At 44.0% G+C, this 25,533-nt stretch overlaps 1 protein-coding gene across 1 annotated transcript in view; it reads right to left on the bottom strand.

The window, feature by feature from the left end:
• Positions 1-1,199: 1,199 nt before the first annotated feature.
• Positions 1,200-25,533, bottom strand: part of LOC117355029 (zinc finger protein 850-like) — a 92,246-nt gene continuing 67,912 nt past the window's right edge. The window contains exons 4-6 of the mRNA XM_033932975.1: positions 16,380-16,591; positions 13,289-13,415; positions 1,200-2,552 (exon numbers count right to left, since the gene is read on the bottom strand). Of these exons, the coding sequence (XP_033788866.1) occupies positions 1,549-2,552; positions 13,289-13,415; positions 16,380-16,591 (1,343 nt within the window). The 3' untranslated portion in view covers positions 1,200-1,548. The remainder of the gene's footprint in view (positions 2,553-13,288; positions 13,416-16,379; positions 16,592-25,533) is intronic.

Here is a 25,533-nt window from a genome sequence, read left to right as displayed (position 1 = left end):
TCTCGCTGCTACGAGGTTGGCTATTTCAGAGCCTCCATACGATTGGTTTTGTTGGGTTTCTTACCTTTCACTCTTGCCAAGGATGGTTGTATACCACTTCTATTCATTTTTCCTTCCCTTGCTCTCCGCCTACTCGTATCAGACAATATATCTGATTTTGGTGCACAGCTTGAAACAATTATCTTTTATTTGGAGGCCGACTCTCCCTCCATCTCCTTTAGTTAAGCTAGGGAGTCCCATCAGTGAGAATATCTACCCGCTGTCCCTGGTTAACACCTATTACTGCTTTACGTGCGAGTCAAAAAAAGGAGTGTGGAAATAGATAGGTAATGGGTAAATCGGGCGCATTCCTTTAAATTCCATGCAAAATTCCAGAATTAGAACCTCCGCTCCTAATTTAGACGCAGGTATATCCATTATGCTTTTGATGGCACAGTTCCCAGATAAATGTGCTATTTTAGAAACCAAGCCTAACTTTAGGCTTATAGACTAGCTCTTATTTCTGCGCCGATTTAAGGCGCACTACCCTGTTTCCCTGATGGTAAGACACTGTCTTATTTTTTTTGGAAGGCCAAAATATGCTCTAGGGCTTATTTTCGGGGGGATGCCTTATTTACCCATGAAGAAGACTATAGTACACAGTTATTGTTGAAAAAAAAACAGAATTTTATTACGTTCGCGATAGGTACGTTCGCAATGCGTTCGTTGGAGGAAGAAAACGGTCGGCTGAAGAATCGGTCGGCCGAAAAATCATACCGTGTATGGCCAGCTTTATCCATCATACCATATATTGTACCATTTAATGTCCCCAATGTTCTCCATCAGGGAAACACAGTAAAGAGATTATTCTGTAGTGCAGCATCAGAGGGGACTTGACAATGTGAAACCATTGTTTATATACCGTATGCATTTTAAACAGGCTTTATATGCAGTAAGTGGTATTGCTCACAGCAAAAGAAACCTGTCTGCGTGTCTCACTTTTGGATGTTCTGGCCGTGAACAAACTCCTGCAGTCTCCGTTAGGGAGGGATCAGGGAAGCTGCCTGTGTTTCCTTGCGCGGAGTCACGTGCGCGCGCTGCAGTCCTGTCACTTCCTCCTCTTCACTTCATGACGAGGCACGGCACGCAGCCATGGAGGCAAATACGGTAGACGGAGGGACCACACGGAGTCACCCACCGTACCACCCGATTCGGGTAAGCGCAGGTATCGGTGGGTGGCTTATTTGCGGGGGGGTGCCTTATTTTACATTTTTTTCTAAAAAGGGGGGGCTGTCTTATTTGATGGCCCTGCCTTATCATCGGGGAAACATGGTATATATAGAATTCAGCCCTCAGTAGGTGCATATGCCCTTCCTCCTGTTTGGATCCTCTGGTGAATTTTTAGCTCTGAAAGCCGATTGAAGCATTTATCACACTCAGCACATGTAAATGGTTTGTCTCCCGTGTGGATCCTCTGGTGAACTTTTAGATATGAAAGCCGAATATAGCTTTTATTACACTCAGTACAAGTAAATGGTTTGACTCCCCTGTGGATCCTCTCGTGATATTTTAGGGTTCAATGAAGCTTTTATTACACTCAGTGTAAAATCCTGTGTGAATCCTCTGGTGAACATTTAGATGAGAAAGCTGAGTGAAGCTTTTATTACACTCAGTACATGTAAATGGTTTGTATCCTGTATGGTTTCTCTGGTGAACTTTTAGATTTGAAAGCTTGGTGAAGCTTTTATTACACTCAGCACATGTAAATGGTTTGTCCCCCGTGTGGATCCTCTGGTGAACTTTTAGATGTGAAAGCCAAGTGAAACTTTTATTACACTCAGCACATGTAAATGCTTTATCTCCCGTGTGGATCCTCTGGTGAACTTTTAGATATGAAAGTCGAATATAGCTTTTATTACACACAGTACAGGTAAATGGTTTGACTCCCCTGTGGATCCTTTGGTGATATTTTAGGCCTGCAAGTTGAATGAAGCTTTTATTACACTCAGTGCATGTAAATGGTTTGTCTCCTGTGTGGATCCTCTGGTGAACTTTTAAATGTGAAAGCTGAGTGAAGCTTTTATTACACTCAGTACATGTAAATGGTTTCTCCTCCATGTGGATCTTCTGATGATTTTTTAGGCCTGAAAACCAAGTAAAATTTTTATTACACTCAGCACATGTAAATGGTTTGTCTCCCGTGTGGATCCTCTGATGATTTTTTAGGCCTGAAAGCCGAGTAAAGCTTTTATTACACTCAGTACATATAACTGGTTTGTCTCCCATGTGGATTCTCTGGTGACGTCTTAGGCTTGAAAGGAAAGTAAAGCTTTGTTTACACTCAGTACATGTAATTGGTTTTGCTGCTGTGTGGGTCTGTTGGTAAATTTGTAGAATTGAAAGTTGAGTAAAGTTATTATTACATTCAGTGAATGTAAATGGTTTCTCATTTTTATGATTCCTTTTATGCATGTGTTGAAGTTCTTTCTGGTGTGCTTTTCCTTTCCTCTTGCCATGGCGTTCATAGCTTGAGTCTCCTACAGGGACTCTCTGTTCTTGTGTGATGTGATGATCTGTTGAATATAAACAGAAGTTATTAATTATGTGATAGAAGACAGTGGTTTTTAGCGCAGGGAGCTGTGCTGAATGTCCTGCGCTGCTCCCGACGCTCATAGGCTCCCTGCACTAAAAAACGCTATCACGGTTTAGTAAAAGGGGGCCATAGTGCAAAATATAGACAGCAAATATAAATTCTCAAAACAGACAGTTTGATCACTAAACTGAAAATAAAATCATTTTTCCTACCTTTGTTGGCTGGTGATTTCATGAGTCTCCTGACTGTGCATCCAATATCTCTTCCTTTCTTTCTGCCTCCTGCATGCTTCCTCTCCTCCAGACCTCATTCCACTCCCCAACCAACATCTCTCTCCATCCTTCCATGAGTCCAACGTTTTCTTCCATTCTCCCTGCCCCATCCCCTTTCTTTCTCTCTCCTTGCCCCCCCCCTTAAGCCACCACCACCAATTTCTCCCTGCTTCCCCGATGCCAGGCCAAGTGCATGCAGCAACTGCACAAGTGCCAGGCCCACAAGCCTCCCTCCCCCCACTCCCCAACAGCTCCAGCCAGCTGCTGGCTCTAGCAACTATAGAAGAATGACCTGTTCTGACCACCAGAGGTTCCCTGTCAGCCATAACAAAGGTACCAGAATTTGGAGTGGGCCCAGGCTCATCTGTGGCTACACCACTGACGTGGAGATAGTCAGTGTAGTCAAACTGAACTAAAAGTTTAACAAAAAAACTGCCAACATTTTATTAACATAACCCATAGGAGACCAATGTGCTCCTTTCAGCAGGTGTGTGTAAAATAAATAATGAGAGCGCTAGGAGAAGGGTTTGAACACAAGCAGGACTCAGGACAGAAACTGAGGAATGGGCCTGGAAGATCACCTTCAGGCTCTTCCCTCTTGCCCTGGTTGCTTCCCTCTGACATTAGCCATGGCTGGGAGTGATGCTGCCCCAACCAGCAGGCAGATTCTGGGTCATATTGGAATAAGGGTACTGTATTACCTAACAAAAGGAGGAACCAGCTGGCAAAGGCTAGTCACAAACCTATTAAGTTGGCCCAATGTCACCTACATGAGACTGGGATACATGAAAGCCTCTCAGGATCCACTGCCTTAAAATGTCAAAATGTCAAAATGCCTTAAAAGTACGGTGCTCTTTTCTTGTATCCAGAGAAAGGGATATATACTTTTCAAGGAAGTAGTTCAGGCGGAAAGGAAACTCAGGAGCCAACTTTTTCTAACTTATGGGGGATGCTAAACCCAATGCAAATGGGTTGTCATAGGACATGGTTCAACAGGTCTTACATAGTAACATAGTAGATGACGGCAGATAAAGACCCGAATGGTCCATCCAGTCTGCCCAACCTGATTCAATTTAAATTTTTTTTTTTTTTTCTTCTTAGCTATATCTGGGCGAGAATCCAAAGCTTTACCCGGTACTGTGCTTGGGTTCCAACTGCCGAAATCTCTGTTAAGACTTACTCCAGCCCATCTACACCCTCCCAGCCATTGAAGCCCTCCCCTGCCCATCCTCCTCCAAACGGCCATACACAGACACAGACCGTACAAGTCTGCCCAGTAACTGGCCTAGTTCAATCTTTAATATTATTTTCTGATTCTAAATCTTCTGTGTTCATCCCACGCTTCTTTGAACTCAGTCACAGTTTTACTCTCCACCACCTCTCTCGGGAGCGCATTCCAGGCATCCACCACCCTCTCCGTAAAGTAGAATTTCCTAACATTGCCCCTGAATCTACCACCCCTCAACCTCAAATTATGTCCTCTGGTTTTACCATTTTCCTTTCTCTGGAAAAGATTTAGTTCTACGTTAATACCCTTTAAGTATTTGAACGTCTGAATCATATCTCCCCTGTCTCTCCTTTCCTCTAGGGTATACATATTCAGAGCTTCCAGTCTCTCCTCATACGTCTTCTGGCGCAAGCCTCCTATCATTTTCATCGCCCTCCTCTGGACTGCCTCAAGTCTTCTTACGTCTTTCGCCAGATACGGTCTCCAAAACTGAACACAATATTCCAAGTGGGGCCTCACTAATGACCTGTACAGGGGCATCAACACCTTCCTCCTTCTACTGACTACGCCTCTCTTTATACAGCCCAGAATCCTTCTGACAGCAGCCACTGCCTTGTCACACTGTTTTTTCGCCTTTAGATCTTCGGACACTATCACCCCAAGGTCCCTCTTCCCGTCCGTGCATATCAGCTTCTCTCCTCCCAGCATATATGGTTCCTTCCTATTATTAATCCCCAAATGCATTACTCTGCATTTCTTTGCATTGAATTTTAGTTGCCAGGCATTAGACCATTCCTCTAACTTTTGCAGATCCTTTTTCATATTTTCAACTCCCTCTTCGGTGTCTACTCTGTTACAAATCTTGGTATCATCTGCAAAAAGGCACACTTTTCCTTCTAACCCTTTAGCAATGTCACTTACATACATATTGAACAGGATTGGCCCCAGCACCGAACCCTGAGGGACTCCACTAGACACCTTTCCTTCCTTCGAGTGACTTCCATTAAACACCACCCTCTGGCGTCTGTCCGACAGCCAGTTTCTGACCCAGTTCACCACTTTGGGTCCTAACTTCAACCCTTCAAGTTTGTTCAACAGCCTCCTATGAGGAACTGTATCAAAGGCTTTGCTGAAATCCAAGTAAATTACATCTAGCATATGTCCTCGATCCAGCTCTCTGGTCACCCAATCAAAAAATTCAATCAGGTTCGTTTGGCACGATTTACCTTTTGTAAAGCCATGTTGCCTCGGATCCTGTAACCCATTAGATTCAAGGAAATACACTATCCTTTCTTTCAGCAACACTTCCATTATTTTTCCAACAACTGAAGTGAGGCTCACCGGCCTGTAGTTTCCTGCTTCATCCCTGTGACCACTTTTATGAATAGGGACCACATCCGCTCTCCTCCAATCCCCAGGAATCACTCCTGTCTCCAGAGATTTGTTGAACAAGTCTTTAATAGGACTCGCCAGAACCTCTCTGAGCTCCCTTAGTATCCTGGGATGGATCCCGTCTGGTCCCATTGCTTTGTCCACCTTCAGTTTTTCAAGTTGCTCATAAACACCCTCCTCCGTGAACGGCGCAGAATCTACTCCATTTTCTCGTGTAACTTTGCCAGACAATCTCGGTCCTTCTCTAGGATTACAGAAGTATTTGTTTAGCACATTTGCTTTCTCCTCATCACTCTCCACATATTTGTTCCCAGCATCTTTTAGCCTAGCAATTCCATTTTTTATCTTCCTCCTTTCACTAATATATCTGAAAAAATTTTTATCTCCCTTTTTTACATTTTTAGCCATTTGTTCTTCCGCCTGTGCCTTCGCCAAACGTATCTCTCTCTTGGCTTCTTTCAGTTTCACCCTGTAGTCCTTTCTGCTCTCCTCTTCTTGGTTTTTTTTATATTTCATGAACGCCAACTCTTTCGCCTTTATTTTCTCAGCCACTAGGTTGGAGAACCATATCGGCTTCCTTTTTCTCTTGTTTTTATTGATTTTCTTCACATAAAGGTCCGTAGCCATTTTTATCGCTCCTTTCAGCTTAGACCACTGTCTTTCCACTTCTCTTATGTCCTCCCATCCTAACAGCTCTTTCTTCAGGTACTTTCCCATTGCATTAAAGTCCATACGTTTGAAATCTAGGACTTTAAGTATCGTGCGGCCGCTCTCCACTTTAGCCGTTATATCAAACCAAACCGTTTGATGATCGCTACTACCCAGGTGAGCACCCACTCGAACATTAGAGATACTCTCTCCATTTGTGAGGACCAGATCCAATATCGCTTGAAGAACTTGCGAAAGTTGTCTTCCAATATGCTCCAAATGGGTTGTCATAGGACAAGGAACTGGTTCAATTTTGGCTCCTCTGGATTTCAATGACCTCGACTTCTGCTACAGCAGGAGAAAAAGGGCAATGATGCAGCATCATGGAATTGAGGCTGGAGTGGGATTTGAACCTGAACTGCAGCCGCTGCCACTCACCAGGCATCTGGGTGAACACGTTCTTGGGGTTCCTCTTCTTCCAGCCCCTTCTGCTCCTCTCCTTCCCTGGGCACCACCAGCCGTTTCAGCCTCTTGATCCTGGCAGGGTCCGGGGGCGGCGGGCCTCAGTGCTTGCGCGGGACTGGAGCTCCTCGCGCTGCATGAAGCTCTCATATTTGGGGGGAGTAAAGGGCCAGGAGGGGGGGTTGAAGAGCTCCGAGCCGACGTCCAGGCGCTCGTCAACGAGCACAGGACCCCTGCTGTAGGCGGCCGCTGCCTCTTCTCCTCCTTCATGTTTGAAATACCCGCAGCTCGGGGCTGATGGGAATTGGGAGGGGGGGAGGCTTGTGGGCCTGGCGCTTGTGCAATCGCTGCACACGGCTGGCCTGGAGTCAAGGAAGCAGGGAAAACAGAACAAGGCAACGCGAGTCTATTGCAGAGCCCGGGATCGGCTCCGCGATCGGCTTGCGTTGCCTTTGCGATCTACTGGTAGATCGCGATTGACCTTTTGGGCACCCCTGGTTTAGACTGTAAACTCATTTGAGCAGGGACTGTGTCCTTTGTGACTCTGTGCAGTGCTGCATATATCTGGTAGCACTCTTGAAATAATTAATAGTATTAATAAACTCCCCTGATATGAGGAAATATTAATGAAGTTGGGGCTCTTCAGCCTGGAAGAGAGAAGGCTGAGGATGAATATGATTACAAAATCCTGAGTGGTGTAGAATGAGTAAGAGTGAATCAATTATTCACTCTTTCAAAAAGTAGAAAAACCACAGGATGCTCAATTAAATTATATAGAAATACTTTTAAAACCAATAGGAGGAAAAAATTTTTTTCATTCAAAGAATAGTTAAGCTCTGGAACTTGTTGGAAGATGTGGTGAAAGCAGTTAGCATAACTGGGTTTAAGAAATGTATGGACATGCAACCGGGCATTAATTTGGAGATTTTAGCAGTCACCTGGTCGGAGGACTTACAGTGTGTGCTTACGGCCTTACAGGTACAACAGGTCTTGAAGAACTTGTGGAAGTTGTCTTCCAATATACTCTATTGGGAACCTAAGTTCCTTCTCCGGCTGTATGAGAGCCTACAGGATGGGAATTACTCCAGTGCATAATTGCCCGAATGTGCGCGAGCTCAGGCCACATGTTTTGGTCTTGCCCGTGTATTATGCAGTTTTGGACTTGTTTGGGAAACTACAGGTCTTCATTATGGGGCAGACGATGGTTGCCTACGCCCAGAGCACTTTTTGGATTTTACCAGATTACGTCTCCTAAACCCAAAGGAATATCAGGTTTTGGAGCTAGAGTGATGTTACTGGGGAAAAAAGCCATTTTGACGAATTGGCTGTCTTCTGATCCACCGACCTATAAGAATTGGAGAACACTGATGATCATTCAAGCTTCTTTGGAACGTAGACACTTTGGAGCTCTTGATGTCGTTTTCAGAATATTTAGGCACACTTTTGGATGGACCTTACTCCTCACGCCCGAAGTAGACTTTTGAATGTTTGACTGGGAGTTATTCTTGTTACGAGTGCTCACGAACTGGGTTTGTACAGAGGGATGGGTAGGAGGGAGGGAGTTGTATAATGTGCGAATATATCAGAAAACTGTATTATTCTGTCCTTTTTGTATGCATGCCCTTTGATATTTAATAAATATATTTCAACATAAGAAATGTATGGACAAGATCCTGTAGCTACTATTTGGATTGTCCACTGTTGGAAACAGAAAACTGGGCTAGATGGACCAGTGGTCGTATATATTTTTATAAATAATGGCCATAACATCTTAATTTCTACCTAAATTCTAAAAAATAAAATCATTTTCATAGCAGAATAGATTTTAGTAGAGCATTCCACTGTTTATTATTTAACACATAATTATTAACCACAAAATTACCGCTACTATGAATTATTTCTATAGCTGTACAGTGCTGCATACTGTGACCAGTCAGGTATACACCAAGCACAGGTCCCAGTCTGCTCAGAAAAGAAAGAAGTGAAAAAGAAATCCCGGGGAGGAATTGGGAAGGATCAGGTTAGGGATGAGCTAAATAATAGCACTGACCACCGGGGGAGCCCAAGAGGCCCTTGGAACATTGCCAGGGCTGACACAGCAGGGCGTTTCCCCAAACTATATAACCCTGTCTCTCCCAGTAGAAAAGCAAGCCGGCTAGGAAGGAAGCTAGGTCCTTGCCTTCCTAAGGATCCTGTCCAGCCAGACAGGGACAACGAGTGCCAGCCTATGGAAGTAGAGCAGTTTGAACAGCCTGGAGATCTGTCTCAATCTGAAGAGCTCATGGATATCCCAGAGGCTTGGACTCGTGAAGAGGATGAACCTGAACCCATGCAGGTGAACTTAATGCTGAGCCCCAGACAGTGAAGGTGTTGGCAAACTGTTTGTGTGCTGTGTTTTGCTGTTTGAATGAAGATTTTGCTTTGATAGCTTAGAGAGAGTGGGGGAGAGGATTTGCTGCCACCTGGGAGGGAATTTGTAGTCTGTTTTTCAGGCCAGTAATTGTGCAAATCCTGTGACTCTCTCTTTTTCCTGGCCGCCATAATTAGTGATTGCCAGAGGCTGTTTTTCCTGTATTTTTGTGCTATGGACTAAGAATGAAGGATACCTGAATGTTGGATTATAATTTTTGTTTGGACTGAATAAAGCAACTGCTTTCCAGCAGTCTAAATAAGCTCTCTGTATGAGGCGAGACCTGGAAAGCAGTGACAAAGTAAAGCTGGTAGCTAATCAAGTTTACTTTTGTTTCTTTGCCCTTTTTGGCAAACGTTTGGTTTTCTTTTTCTCTGATAAATGCTGTATCTAATCTGGAGAAAAATATCAGAATGCTGAAAGACATTACTTACCTGTTCCAAAGACATTGATGTGCCGTTGATGATGATCGGGGATGTTAAGTGAATACTTTCTTTCCATGGAAAGAATAGACAATTAGTTTTGGAGATATTTAGTGAAAGCATGTTATCACAAAGCCATTGGCTGATCTTACCAAGCTTTAAATTGATGAGACTAATGTTATTAGGATCGGATGCGTCAATGGGATGGATGATCTGAATATCGTCCGCGTTCGTGTCATTCTCTAGTAAGGAGCCTATATCAGCTAGACATTTCGATGTAGGCGCTTAACTTTAGGTGGAAACAGTATATATAGAATGTACAATGTCAGCATCTACGAGACAAACATGGTTATTTTTATTGCATAGGATTTTCTGGCCCCCAGCTCGGTTAAATAAATTAGATAATTCTAAATCTAATAGATGTTGGCATTGTCACATTGATATAGGGACTTTGGATCATCTGATATATTTTTGTCCATTGATACTTAGTTTTTGGAAGTCAATTTGGAGACAATTTAATCTTATTCTTGAATCATCTATCCCCTTGACATATGAGGCGATAATATGTGGAACGATTCTTCATGTTAAACCCACTTTAGATAAAAATAAGTCGCCTTTTCATGATTTTGACAGGAATAGGGGTTCAAATGATTACATATAATTGGAAAAATCACGATAGGATTAATTTCAATTTTTGGTGGGCAACTGTGTGTACAACATATAAATATGAAAAGATTATGGCAGAACGTTTAGGAGTGTTGGAACTTTATTTTGGAGTTTTTTTTTATAAGGAAATCCAGTCCTACAGGATGACTCCATGTCGGGTCACACGCAAATGTTCATTTTTGGTGTAGCCGTGCTCAGAGCCTCAGAATCCTAGCCCGGATGGCTCAGACGGCCACAATACGTCTGGTAGCGAGTCACAAAGACAGTCCCTGCTTAGAAGAGCTTCCAATCTAAACAGCCAAGACGGACACGCAGGACGTCACGGATACGGTTAAGGGGAACGGTTAATCCGCCGGGTGGGTGGCAAGTCAAATGCGCACAAGGCAAAAGCGAGCAGACAAATTGCGTGAAGACAACTCAGCGTAAGACAACTTAGCTCAGGACAATGGCACGCAGGGAGTTGTCTCCCGCTCACTTGCCCTTGCGCTCAATTGTGTTCACGCAACTGTCCGTGCGCTTTCGTCTTGCGCGCATCTGACGATGAACCTGCTAGGTGCGGTGTGGCGGGCAGGAGGATTATGGCTTGAAGGCTATGTAAAAATGAAAGTTTACTTTTAAAGGGAAGGGGCTTAAATTGATTACAATCGTTCCGTGTTTTACAGTTATAACATTACAAAAAGCTTCATTGCACACAAAAAAAAAAAGCCTTTCAGTTTTCCCAAAACTTGGAAACAAAAATTCACCTCTGCTTGCAAGGACTCAGGAAAAGAATTCCACCGATGCGATTAACATCCTTTTTGGACCTCAAGGGTTTTATCAGAGATGGAGTGTCTGGTTCAAATAATTAGTAACTGGGGGGTTTTCCTAAATAGTTTCCTGTACCTTATCTCTCGGAAATTTGGATTCCTCCTTTCCTTCTGGTTTGTGGTCTAAGAAAGAGCTATTTCCATAAGTTTGTACTTAGATTTATTTTCATAATTCATAAAGCAATGAAATTCGACCACGTCACTCCTTTACTTAAAGAATCCCACTGGCTTCCCGTTGCACATCGTATTTTATATAAAATATGTTTGCTTACGTTCAAATCAATAATGTCTCAAACCCCAGCTTTTATTTTTAGAGTTCTAATTCCCTATATAACTACAAGAACACTTAGATCTCAGGATCAACATCTATTGGCTATTCCTTCACTAGACGGCTTACTATTTTTTCAGTGACCGCCCCACAATCCTGGAATAATCTTTCTATTTATATAAGAGAAGAAAAGAACTTAGTTAATTTCAAGACTAAGCTTAAAAGTTTCTTTTTCAATGATGCTTTTAGTTAATAAATAACTTTATATTCCTTCTTAACCTTTCATTTTCTTATTTGTGCTTTTATCCCCTCCCTATTGTTTTAATCCTGAAATATAAAATTTGATAAAGAATGTAACCCTTTAAATATAGTTTTCCTAATGTTTCATGATTGTAAGTTTTAGTAATTATGTAATTTTATTTGTCTATGTAATAACTACCCCAAGTTTTTATTCACTCGTTATTGTTTGTATATCGCCTAGAATGTAGATTAGGCGATTAATCAAATTACATAATAAACTATAAACTTAAACTTGATTATGGCTCTGTATTTCCTTAAACAAGTTGTTATACTTGTGAAAAAGTTATAATTAATAAAAAAAAAGAAAAAGAAAATGCAGGTACTCAAGTAACTGTCAGCTTATCTACCTTTAAATATGCAACTGTTAACTGATTAATCCCCAGCTACCTACTACCTCATTTTGAATTCCACTCCTCTACCAGGTCTACCAGAAACCGCAACCTCTTTATTTACCCGAATATCACAGGCTGTAGATACCGTACCTTTTTTGACAGAACATTCAAGTTCCAAGCCGGTAGACAGCAAACTTGGCTAGGCTACTTCACTGATGCCGCTAGAGAGACATACAGTGTCTTTAGGAGAGAATTAAAAACCACCTTGATTAAGAAATTCATACCCTAGCCAGACTTTTTTACCCCTAAAATCAGAGCTTCCTCCCATCCGAAGTCCTTCTTTCACCATAATAGGAGCCCGTTAATCTTCATCTGCCATAATCGCCCTCACCACAATCGTTACCAGTTTCCTGCTGGTGCCCAATCATCGTTAATGTATCATGGAAACAAGCAAATTCTTATCAACATCCTATGTTATCTTTTCATCTATTCCGTCTTGCATCTTGTAATTCATTGACCGCGCAATGGTCTCTTATCTACATCAGCTCTGAATTCCGCTGATTGTATAGTGTTACTTATTGTGAACCTTGTACTTCACCGATTGTTCAATGTTCTCTCATCAACCTATACTCTGTAATTCGCTGTCTGTACAGCTTTTCTTCATTGTGAACCGCCTAGAAGTCGCAAGATTATGGTGGTATAGAAAAATAAAGTTATTATTATTATTATTTACTTTCCCTGATCATAATATATCAAATGGGTACTATTCAAAATTAATACACGTGTTAATGGGCAACCAATGTACAGCAGACCCTCAATATTTGTGGGGGTTAGGGGCAGAGCCGGCCTGCGAATACTGAAAAATCACGGATAATTTTTAGGGCTGGCTCTGACCCACCCTCGCCTCCCTCCTGCGTCCCAGACCTTACCTGATGGTCTAGCAGCGACGCAGGGCAGGATCTTACGCTCCTGCCCCGTTCAGAGCCATCATCAATATGGCTGCCCGAGTTCCCGTTGTACTCTCGAGCCTACAACGGGAACTCACGGCAGCCATTTTGATGAGGCTCTGCAGAATTTTGTAAAAAAACTATATGTCGTGAATTACCGAATCCACTGGTACTGAAACCTCAGGTTCGGAGGGATTACTATACTATAAGCTTCTTTATGATACCTAATAAGTGTCGAGTTAGGATAAAAACTTGTATTGCAACAACTTGTACCACAGCTATGGCAAATTTTAGCTGTATATTATGTATGTTAACCTGTAACCAGTTCTGAGCTCGTTAGGGAGAACGGAATAGAAAATAATTTGACTGGAGACTGTCAATTGCTGTCTATTTTTTCACCAATGTGATCAACCGAGTGTGACGGAGCTTCTACATAACATTATTTTTCAGCATTAAGATATTTTTGTTTTGTTGGGTGATTTTTTTCTTCACTTTCTCCATTTGCTTTTCGGCTTTATAATGATGTCTCAATACTGCTATAAAAATGTAAAATCATCCCTTACCCAGTGAGCTCAGGGTCTCATAATTCTCCTTCATCACCTCCCTGTAAAGGTCCTTCTGTTCCTCATTTAAATACTCCCACTCCTCCTGGGAGAAAGAGACAGTGATGTCCTCAAAAGTGACCCGCGTCTGAAATACAAAACAGAAACACTCTCAGCATCTTCTGCATCGAATCCAAAGGTGACTTTCCAGTGCTGGTGTACACTAGTGAGGGGGAAAGTTTGCCGGGTGTATATCATTTAGAATTAAGACACCGTCCCAGAATAGGGTTCTAGTTCAGAGAGTTGCTAAGCACCAGAGAAAGAGAGAGAATTTGGTCTTATGATTCCCGAAGGCAGCAAAACACTGGCCGCCATCAGAGAGACCATGTTTTGAAACGGATTTGAAGCTTTGTCATACCTTGAGAACAGATAAGTTTTGCTCTTTTTATTTTCATTTGTTTTTGGATTTCAAGGAAGGTTTCTTTCTACCAATTCAGTGATTGCTCTTTAAGTGGATTGATCATTCTAAATCCGGGGTGTCAAAGTCCCTCCTTGAGGGCCGAATCCAGTTGGGTTTTCAGGATTTCCCCAATGAATATGCATGAGATCTATTAGCATACAATGAAAGCAGTGCATGCAAATAGATCTCATGCATATTCTTTGGGGAAATCCTGAAAACCCGACTGGATTGCGGCCTTCGAGGAGGGACTTTGACATCCCTGTTCTAAATCATTCATGGGGAGGCTCTGGGACTCTTGTCCCTTCAAAATTGAGTACTATCTTTTGAATAAGTTACAGTGCAAGTAGAAAAGAGTCTTTATAAACATAGTAACATAGTAGATGACGGCAGATAAAGGCACGAATGGTCCATCCAGTCCACCCAACTTGATTCAATTTAAATTTTTTTTAAATTTTTCCTTCTTAGTTATTTCTGGGCAAGAATCCAAAGCTCTCATGCATATTCATTGGGGAAATCCTGAAAACCCGACTGGATTGCGGCCCTCAAGGAGGGACTTTGAGATCTCTGATATAGAACATGTAAGAGACATAACCTATACATCAGGGGTCCCCAAAGTCCTTCCTTGAGGGCCAAATCCAGTCGGGTTTTCAGGATTTCCCCAATGAATATGCATGAGATCTATTAGCATACAATGAAAGCAGTGCAAGCAAATAGATCTCATGCATATTCATTGGGGAAATCCTGAAAACCCGACTGGATTGCGGCCCTCAAGGAGGGACTTTGAGATCTCTGATATAGAACATGTAAGAGACATAACCTATACATCAGGGGTCCCCAAAGTCCTTCCTTGAGGGCCAAATCCAGTTGGGTTTTCAGGATTTCCCCAATGAATATGCATGAGATCTATTAGCATACAATGAAAGCAGTGCATGCAAATAGATCTCATGCATATTCATTGGGGAAATCCTGAAAACCCGACTGGATTGCGGCCCTCAAGGAGGGACTTTGAGATCCCTGATATAGAACATGTAAGAGAGGTAACCTATACATCAGGGGTCCCCAAAGTCCTTCCTTGAGGGCCGAATCCAGTTGGGTTTTCAGGATTTCCCCAATGAATATGCATGAGATCTATTAGCATACAATGAAAGCAGTGCAAGCAAATAGATCTCATGATGGTCAGTCTAGAAGAGGTATGCAAGCAGATTGATTGGCTTAAGAACGATAAATCCCCAGGACTGAATGGCAACCATCCGAGGGTCATCAAGGAACTGAAAGGGACTATAGCTGAACTGCTTCAGCTAATAGCCAATCTGTTGATCAAATCAGGAAAGATTCAGGAAGACTGGAAGGTGGCAAATGTTAAGTCAATCTTCAAAAAAGGTTCGAGGGGAGATCCGGGAAACTACAGACCAGTGAGTCTGACCTCAGTACCGGGAAAGATGGTAGAGGCATTGATAAAGGACCGCTTCATTGATCACCTTGATGGACATGATCTGATGAAGACCAGCCAGGACGGTTTCAGTAAAGGAATATCTTGCCTGACGAACTTGCTGCACTTCATTGGGGAAATCCTGAAAACCCGACTGGATTGCGGCCATCAAGGAGGGACTTTGAGATCCCTGATATAGAACATGTAAGAGAGGTAACCTATACATCAGGGGTCCCCAAAGTCCTTCCTTGAGGGCCGAATCCAGTCGGGTTTTCAGGATTTCCCCAATGAATATGCATGAGATCTATTAGCATACAATGAAAGCAGTGCAAGCAAATAGATCTCATGCATATTCATTGGGGAAATCCTGAAAACCCGACTGGATTGCGGCCCTCAAGGAGGGACTTTGAGATCTCTGATATAGAACATGTAAGAGACATAACCTATACACCAGGGGTCCCCAAAGTCCCTCCTTGAGGGCCAAATCCAGTTGGGTTTTCAGGATTTCCCCAATGAATATGCATGAGATCTATTAGCATACAATGAAAGCAGTGCAAGCAAATAGATCTCATGCATATTCATTGGGGAAATCCTGAAAACCCGACTGGATTGCGGCCCTCAAGGAGGGACTTTGAGATCCCTGATATAGAACATGTAAGAGACGTAACCTATACATCAGGGGTCCCCAAAGTCCCTCCTTGAGGGCCGAATCCAGTTGGGTTTTCAGGATTTCCCCAATGAATATGCATGAGATCTATTAGCATACAATGAAAGCAGTGCAAGCAAATAGATCTCATGCATATTCATTGGGGAAATCCTGAAAACCCGACTGGATTGCGGCCCTCAAGGAGGGACTTTGAGATCTCTGATATAGAACATGTAAGAGACATAACCTATACATCAGGGGTCCCCAAAGTCCTTCCTTGAGGGCCAAATCCAGTTGGGTTTTCAGGATTTCCCCAATGAATATGCATGAGATCTATTAGCATACAATGAAAGCAGTGCAAGCAAATAGATCTCATGCATATTCATTGGGGAAATCCTGAAACCCCGACTGGAATGCGGCCCTCAAGGAGGGACTTTGAGATCCCTGCCCGAGCAACTAGGCAGCAGTTATCCAACGACCCTGGGCCCCGAAATCTCCCTTTGGGGACCTGGGATCTGTCCGAAAGGTCTACCTGGGGCAGCCGAGTTCTCGGGGTGTGAGGGGGAGTCTCTCCTACCTGCATTTCCCTGTGGCCCAGGAGGGAGAGGAGGGCAGCAACCGAGACTGGAAGCCGGCGATCTCCCGCTTTCTCCGCCAACGAAACGAACAAAGGAACGAAACACGAGGTCTCCCGCTGTTGGGCGCCGGCTGATGACGTCACAAAGAGGGGGAGGCGGGACTTCTCGCTGAAGGCTGAGGCCGCGGAGAGAAACGCACGGGCTTCAATCCCTTCTTAGTGCTGATTGGTCAGGGGAGAGGAGCTTCGCAGTCTTCTCTCCTTGGGTCCATCCCTTCATGCTGATTGGTCAGAATATTTCCGGGGGCGGGGAGAGGAGGAGCGTGAGCTTTGTCTTTCCCCGCTCCCCACAGCACCACCTGGCTCCTCCCTCCCATGGCATCACAAAGGGGAGGCGGAGCTTCAGAGTGACGCAGTCGATTCTTCTTGGTTCCATCCCTTCTAGTGCTGATTGGTCAGAATGTTCCTGGGGCGGGAAGAGGAAGAGCTTGAACTGCTCATCTCCACAGTCCACAGCACCACCTCCAGCCCTAGCTCCTCCCTCCCATGACTTCCCAAATGGGAGGCGGGGCTTTAGAGTGACGCAGTCGATTCTGCTTGGTTCCATCCCTTCTACTGCTGATTGGTCAAAATGGTATTTGGGGCGGGGAGAGGAGGAGTTTGAGCTTTGTCCTTCCCCGCTGCTCATCTCCACAGCACCACCTGGCTCCTCCCTCCCATGACATCACAAAGGGGAGGCGGAGCTTCACACTGAAGGCTGAGAGGCGCAGTCTTTCTTCTTGGTTCCATCCCTTCTAGTGCTGATTGGTCAGAATGGGCCCTGGGGCGGGGAGAGTTGTACAAAGTCCACCCTCTAGCTCTGATTAGGGAAGGGAAGGGAGAAAAGGAGGAACTTCGGCTCGTTCTGCTACTCATTGGTCAGAATCTTCCTGGGGGGACGGGAAGAGGAGGAGTTGGAGCTTGTGCAGGAAGGGAGGGAGGAGCCAAGGCTGGGAATGGAGCCCTAGAGAAGGGCAGCAAGTGGGCAGCAGTCTCCCCCCTCAGGTGATGTCCAGCCCTGGCTCCCTCCTTTCTTCACCCACCTTCTCTGTCCTTGAGTTCAACATCAGGAGTCACATCTGCTGCTCAGGACATTTAGGTTATATTAAGGGGCTCATTTGGTGTAGGGTTACTGGATTGATGAAGTAAAAAAAAAAAAAGACAAATAACCCTGCCTCCACACCCCCCTCATCTTTCACCCATTTCCTTATTCCCCCTTTCCTTCCTCTGGACCCTTTTAGTGTTTTTCTCTCTCTCTCCCCCCCCCCCTTCCCTTCTCTCTCTCTCTCCTTCCAAGGTGGATTCGCGGAGCTCAGGATGGGCTCTGTGATGGACTCATGTTGCCTTTGCGATCTACTGGTTGATCATAATTGACCTTTTGGGCACCCCTGGCCTAGAGGAAACATTGTGTTTTCTATCCCCTAGCTGGTTATCTTGGTGTTTATCAGATGAGTGCATTCCCTCTCTAGTGACAAGGGAAGTGTCTTTCTGCAGAATCTTGATTTCAGGATTTTTACTGCCCTGCGCACCTTCCCTGCCACAATATTATTTATATGCCATTTTTATATTATTTATATGCCAAATTTTATTTATATGCCATTTAACATAACATAAACATAAAATTGACTTCCAGACCGCATTACCTTGAAGATCTATGTGGTTTACAAAAGATTATACTAAACACATATCCGAACACTCATCATGAACAATTGCCCATAAACCTAGAAAACAAATAAGTCTTAAAACGCCTTCTGAATTCCAAATACGAGAAAGACACGAGTAATAATTTTGAATTCTTTATCCCAAATGGGAGCCTGCTACGAAAGCATGCATTCATGGAATCTTCTGAACTTACAGCCCTTCACTGATGGGATAAACAAAAAAAAACCATGAGCTTTACAAGAATGTTTTTGAGTAGAAACCGAGAATGAGTTGATCAACCATTATTCACAAGAACATTCTCGTTACAGTAATACGTAAGAAATAAAAAGAAAAAAAGAATATCTTCAAATAATTTTTATTGAGCCAAAAACCATACAAGTACGACAAACACTGAAGAACCAACACGACTCAATTTGTGGACAATAGAAAAGATACAATCTGAAAAATCCTGAAAACCTCCACCTCTAGAGTACCAAGTCCATAAAAGTAAACCCATAGAAAGAAACATTAACTCTTGAAGATTTTCTACCTTGTCTGTAACCTTCTTTAACTTCGAGGCAAACTCTTTCTTTGTTCCATCCAGTCTTCTCCCCAGAGCATCTACAGCACTTACTAAAGTAGCAACTTCTTGAGATGACTGCTTTCCAACATTACCACCGCTGGTCTCAACGGCTGGGAAATAGTATCCACTGCAATTCCCAGCTCTCCTTGCTCCCTCACATTTCTCGCAGCTGGGGTTTCCTTGGTCAGAAAGTCTTTGCCGGGATCCCCCAGCTGAGCCGCAGTAGGAGCAGGACACAGCAGAGAAAGAGATATCAATGTCTGTACTCCGGATGTTAATTGTGGGATAGGAGTGGCTGCGAATTCCCAGAGGCCAAACATTTCCTTTTCTTTTGGGATGCGGCATTTCAATGAAGTAAATAGAGGTCTCTGCCAGTCTGGAATCAGAGACGCTTTCACTGCCATCTTGGATCCACTCTCTATATACAGTCCAAAGAAATTGATGGAGAAATCACATTACATTATATTACATTAGGGACTTCTATTCCGCCTATACCTTGCAGTTCAAGGCGGATTACAAAAGAGCTAACTGGACATTTCCAGTGAAGTTACAACAGTTTTGTTTTTTGGTTTTTTTTTGTTTACAAGGGAGGAGAGGTAGCTGGATTAATTCCGGAAGAACTTGCAAATTGGATATTAAATTGACTGTACGTTACTGTGTGATATAACAAATAGATTACAGTTAGAGTACAAATAAGATTACGTTACATTTCAGGGAACTGAATACTTGGTTGGTGTTTTGGGGAGGAAGAGATTATTTAAGTGGAGGTTTTGGGGGAGAATTTATCTAGGAGTAGGGGGAAGGGTTGGGTTAAGATATCTGGATAAATTTTTTGAAAAGTAGGGTTTTGATTTCTTTTCGAAAAGTTTTTAAGTCGCCCATTGCCATCAACAGGTTGGAGATGGAGTGGTTAAGTTTTGCTGCTTGGGTCACCAGAAGGTTATCATAGAAACATAGAAATAGACGGCAGATAAGGGCCACGGCCCATCTAGTCTGCCCACCCCAATGACCCTCCCCTACTTTTCTCTGTGAATAGATCCCACGTGTCTATCCCATTTGGCCTTAAAATCAGGCACGCTGCTGGCCTCAATAACCTGAAGTGGAAGACTATTCCAGCGATCAACCACCCTTTCAGTGAAAAAGAATTTCCCGGTGTCCCCGTGCAATTTCCCGCCCCTGATTTTCCACGGATGCCCCCTTGTTGCCGCGGGACCCTTGAAAAAGAAGATATCTTCTTCCACCTCGATGCGGCCCGTGAGATACTTGAATGTCTCGATCATGTCACCCCTCTCTCTGCGTTCCTCGAGTGAGTACAGCTGCAACTTATCCAGCCGTTTTTCGTACGGGAGATCCTTGAGTCCCGAGACCATCCGGGTGGCCATTCTCTGGACCGACTCTAGTCTCAGCACATCTTTACAGTAATGCGTCCTGGAGGGCGGAAAAAGGAGTTTGTCCTTTCTCGTTGCGCATCTCCACAGCACCGCCTCCAGCTCTAGCTCCTCCCTCCCATGACATCACATAGGGGAGGCGGAGCTTCAAAGTCCTTTCTACTTGGTTCTATCCCTTCTAGTGCTGATTGGTCAGAATGTTTCTGGGGCGGGAAGAGGAGGAGTTGGAGCTTGTGCTGGAAGGGAGGGAGGAGCCCTGGAGGGGAAGGGCAGCAAGTGGGCAGCAGTCTCCCCCCTCAGGTGATCTCCAGCTCTAGCTCCTCCCTCACATGACATCACAAAGGAAAGGCGGAACTTCTAGTGCTGATTGGTCAGAGAGAAGAGGAGCAGTTGGAGCTTGACAAATTACGGCTTGACAAATTACAGCTATACTCGCTCGAGGAGCGCAGAGAGAGGGGGGACATGATCGAGATGTTCAAGTATCTTACGGGCCGCATTGAGGCGGAGGAAGATATCTTCTTTTTCAAGGGTCCCACGACAACAAGAGGGCATCCGTTGAAAATCAGGGGCGGGAAACTACGAGGTGACACCAGGAAATTATTTTTCACTGAAAGAGTGGTTGATCGCTGGAATAGTCTTCCACTACAGGTGATTGAGGCCAGCAGAGTGCCTGATTTTAAGGCCAAATGGGATCGGCACATGGGATCTCTTCACAGGGCAAAGGTAGGGGAGGGACATTAAGGTGGGCAGGCTAGATGGGCCGTGGGCCCTTATCTGCCGTCTATTTCTATGTTTCTATGTTTGTGCTGGGAGGGAGGAGCCAGGGCTATGAATGGAGCTCTAGAGGAGAAGGGCAGCAGTCTCCCTCCTCAGGTGATCTCCAGCCCTGGCACAATTCTGTCCTTGAGTTCAACATCAGGAGTCGCATCTGCTGCTCAGGACATTTAGGTTATATTAAGGGGCTCATTTGGTGTAGGGTTATTGGATTGATGAAGTCAAAAAAGGACAAATGTCCCTGCCTTCACCCCATCCCTCCCCCTTCTCCCCTCACCTTTCACCCATTTCCTTATTCCCCCTTTCCATCATCTGCCCCTTTTTAGTGCTTTTCTATCTCTCCTTCCAACACCCCCTCTCCCCCTCCCCCAGCTGCTTTTTCTCTCTCTCTCCTTCCAACCAGCATAGTAACATATAGTAACATAGTAGATGACGGCAGATAAAGACCTGAATGATCCATCCAGTCTGCCCAACCTGATTCAATTTAATTTTTGCTTCTTAGTTATTTCTGGACAAGAATCCAAAGCTCTACCCGGTACTGTGCTTGGGTTCCTACTGCCAAAATCTCCGTTAAAACCTACTCCAGCCCATCTAAACCTTCCCAGCCATTGAAGCCCTCCCCAGCCCATCCTCCACCAAATGGCCATATACAGACACAGACCATGCAAGTCTGCCCGGTACTGGCCTTAGTTCAATTTTTAATATTATTTTCTGATTCTAGATCCTCTTGTGTTCATCCCAAGCTTCTTTGAACTCAGTCACCGTTGGATTGGGCTCCCTCTCTCTTCAGCCCAAGCCCAAGCCCAGCCCAGAGTCAGGTATGGCTCTACCCTGTCCCCCACCTCCTTTGCCAAAATTTAATCTTCAGGCTAGCCAGCAGCATTAGTAAGGTGAGCCTGCTGCCCTTGGCCTGCCCCAGAAGCCTTCTCTCTTCAGCAGCTTCTTGTTCCCGTGTACGGTAAGTGGGATGCTACAGAGAGGCTTCTGGGTCAGTCTGATAGCAGCAGGCTCACCTCACTGAAGCTGCTGGCCCACCTGAAGATTATATTTCAGCAGAGGAAGAAGGCGTGAGACAGGCAAGAACTGGACAGTTTAGAAAGCTATCTAGACACCCTGGACCTGCCCAGGTAAATCCAGACATCTGGTAACCCTAATTAAAATGATTTACTTTCCTTTATCAGTCCCCTTCCTCTCTTTTTTCGTTCCTTCATTCTGCATGATTTTCTCTTTCCTGCTTCTCTCCCTCACCCCTCCCATATTCCATTATTAATTCTCTTCCAATTCCCACTAACTTCCCCTGTGCTCCGAGAAGTGTTGCCAGATGCATTTTTATAATCCTGCCTAATTAATTACCTTGAAAAATCAGCCCCAAAACAGCCCAATGTATGAGGGGGTGCATGTAAGAATAGCCTTACTGGTCCATCAAGCCCAGTAGCCCGTTCTCACGGTGGCCAATGCAAGTCACTAGTACCTGGCCAAAATCCAGGGTGTAGCAATATTCCATGCTACTGATACAGGGCATGCAGTGTCTTTCTCAATAACAGACTATGGACTTTTCCTCCAGGAACTTGTCCAAACCTTTCTTAATACCAGCTACGCTATCTGCTCTTACCCTCAGATCGTGGAATTACGATCTATTTGGTTTGTAAAGTTATTGCACATATGGAACAGGAACCGTATTTAAAATGTCCCATGGGAAGTACATTGTGAATACTCTGTCTTGGGAACAATGAGGGACATAAAAGTTATTTTAAAAGGCGAACCTCGGTTGAACCCCTGGAAAGGTAGGTATAGATTGTACTATATCTCAGCGTTTTCCTTTCAAGTCAGGTAGTGTTTAACTGTGTCTGGAATGTTTAAGAACACAAGTTAGGATATCTTTACTATCAGCCAATGAAACATTGTTCGATAAGAATTGATCTCGATTATTGAACTTTGCTCTTCGATAAGCTTTTCCATCTGGTAGATTACACTTACATAACCATTTTAGCACCTGCTAGACAGACTATGTTGGTTATGCCATAAGATGTCCATGTGGTCTATATTATGTCACTATGACTACAGGGGAACTGAGGATCCACACGTTGGAACATAAAACCAACATCAAAAGAAATGTCATCGATGAACCTAAGGTAGCGCATTGCAATAAAAGTAAAAACTCTTTCAATGACTTACGTTGTTTTGCCATAGAAACTATGAAGAATAATCTATCCCGTTGTCCTCGAAGAGCTCAGAATCTCTTATATGTTAAACATACATATTATATAGTTGACAGGTTACAATTTGACATATGGTAATTACAGAGCAAGTTTACTATACAATGCTGTATCCTAACTTGATACAAACTAGGGATCTAGTAGAAATAGAGTTTCCTTGTTACAATTTGCATAGTTATCCTTGGCAGTGCGTGTTTGTTTCAATACAAGTTTTTATCCTAAAGTGACACATATTGAGATCTAGTACCAATATACATTTCTCTGCAATCCATTTGTCATTGGCAGGTAACAGCTGTTACTCCTTTGTGTATATTGGAGTCTGCTAAAATGTGATGGCCTAAGGGACATATACCTGGTGTAACTACTAGTGTTTTTAAGCCAGGAGTAGTGCTGCCCGATTTCTGATTTTAATCAATTCACTGATTCAAATCGATTCATAAAAAATAAATAAATAAATAAATAAATCAACCACCTCCCTATTCAGTGACTGACCCTCCCCCTTTGCTCCCTAAAGCAGGAGCTCATACTTTAGGGGCAAGGGTCAGTCGGAAAGTGCTGCAGCATCTTCTCCTCTGTTCTCCCGCTCTTACCTAAATTACTGGCAGCCTGCAGGGGATCGCTGGTGCTTTAGCAATCCTTACAGGCTGCCATTGGCAGCTGTCCTTCTTTCTGCTGCGATCCTGCCCCTGATGTCAGAGGATGGTTAGGGTCAGGGCAGAGGGAAGGACAGCTGCAGAGGCTAATGGTGGCCTGCAAGGATCGCTCAAGCACCGGCGATTCTCTATGCAGGCTACTCCGCTAGAACGGGAGGCCAGGGAGGAAGCTGGGAGAACATGCAGGCCTTCGGAGGGTGGGGACAGCCCTGGCCTTAAGGGGGGAAAGCCAGCCCAGGCCTTCAGGGGAGGACAGGGCTTCGGGTGGGAAGGGGCCTAGTGTAGAAGTACAAGGAGGCCTGTAGCACATGAGATAATAAAGTCAAACTCAGCTGAGCCTATCTTCCGAAACAGGAGTTCACCCGACCCAGTGAAAAATGAAGGAGTACCTGATCAGAAATTTCTGCAATCCCTCCAACCAACTGGACTAAGACTTTCCAAATATCTCCTAAACAACCCAACAACACACCGGAACGCAGATGATTAGGAAGGGAGGATCGAGGTACATGAAAAAGAGATTGCAAGTGCAAAGGGTGATAGTTTGCTAGTTCATAATCAAAACAGGTAAAAATGTCCGAATACCGAACCCTCCATGTTTCCAAAACTCCAGTAAGAATTGAAATGCCATTTGAGATTACTCCCTAAATAAATTTAGCGAGAAGCTTATGCAAGGCACCGAGATCCTCTTTCAACAATCTAATCGGTAAAAGTTGCAACACATAAAGCCACTTTGGAAAGACATGGTGAATAATTGAATTTTTCTGTGCAAGGAGATGGGAAAAAATTTCCAGCTCTCAAAACGCTTCTCGGAATACTCCATCAACAGCGCCAAATTGACCTGCATTATGTCATTTGAACTCCTTCCATTTACTTAACATTCCTGAAAAGCAGTATCTTGATAGAGAAAGGGAGGAAATTTCCAGCATGACATCCACCCTGCACCATATGAGAGCATGATCTGTAACACTATAGGGGCTGATACTTGCCATGTGCGTATGAGAAAACAAGCTCTTGCATAATAACCAGTAGTCGACATGAGATTATCGAGTGTAATCCTACTCACCTGGGTAGAGTGTACGCCGGACGTCAAGATCAAATGAAGAACATAAAAGAGGAATACTCTTAGAAGAGTCAAAGCGCTCCGTGGATGATCTTTATCTAGCCCAAGATCATGAACTATATTAAAATTGCTACCCCTTACAATAGGCACCACCTGCCACTGACTCAATACTTGGAACAGTGCTAAGTAAATCTTTTTCTCATACATGTTGGGGGTCATATATCTATATATATATATATAAAATCGGAGGTATGTATGTGTGTATGTGCCGCGATTACGCAAAAACGGCTTGACCGATATGAACGAAACTTGGTATGCAGATCCCTCACTACCTGGGATGATATGTTCTGGGGGTCTCGCGGCCCACCTGCACACGTGGGCGGAGTTACAAACAGATAATCAGATTTCACCCATTCATGTCAATGGAAAAAATGTAAAAAGCTGCCATTCTCACAGTAATTCAAAAACGGCTTGACCGATTTGAACGAAACTTGGTATGCAGATCCCTCACTACCTGGGGTGATATGTTCTGGGGGTCTCACGGCCCACCTGCACACGTGGGCGGAGCTACAAACAGAAAATCAGATTTCACCCATTCATGTCAATGGAAAAAATGTAAAAAGCTGCCATTCTCACTGTAATTCAAAAACGGCTTGACCGATTTGAACGAAAATTGGTATGCAGATCCCTCACTACCTGGGGTGATATGTTCTGGGGGTCTCGCGGCCCACGTGCACACATGGGCGGAGCTACAAACAGATAATCAGATTTCACCCATTCATGTCAATGGAAAAAATGTA

The sequence above is a fragment of the Geotrypetes seraphini genome, chromosome 2, assembly GCF_902459505.1.
Source record: "Geotrypetes seraphini chromosome 2, aGeoSer1.1, whole genome shotgun sequence".
Classification (NCBI taxonomy): Eukaryota; Metazoa; Chordata; class Amphibia; order Gymnophiona; family Dermophiidae; genus Geotrypetes; species Geotrypetes seraphini.
This window is presented reverse-complemented; position numbering and strand designations above follow the sequence as displayed.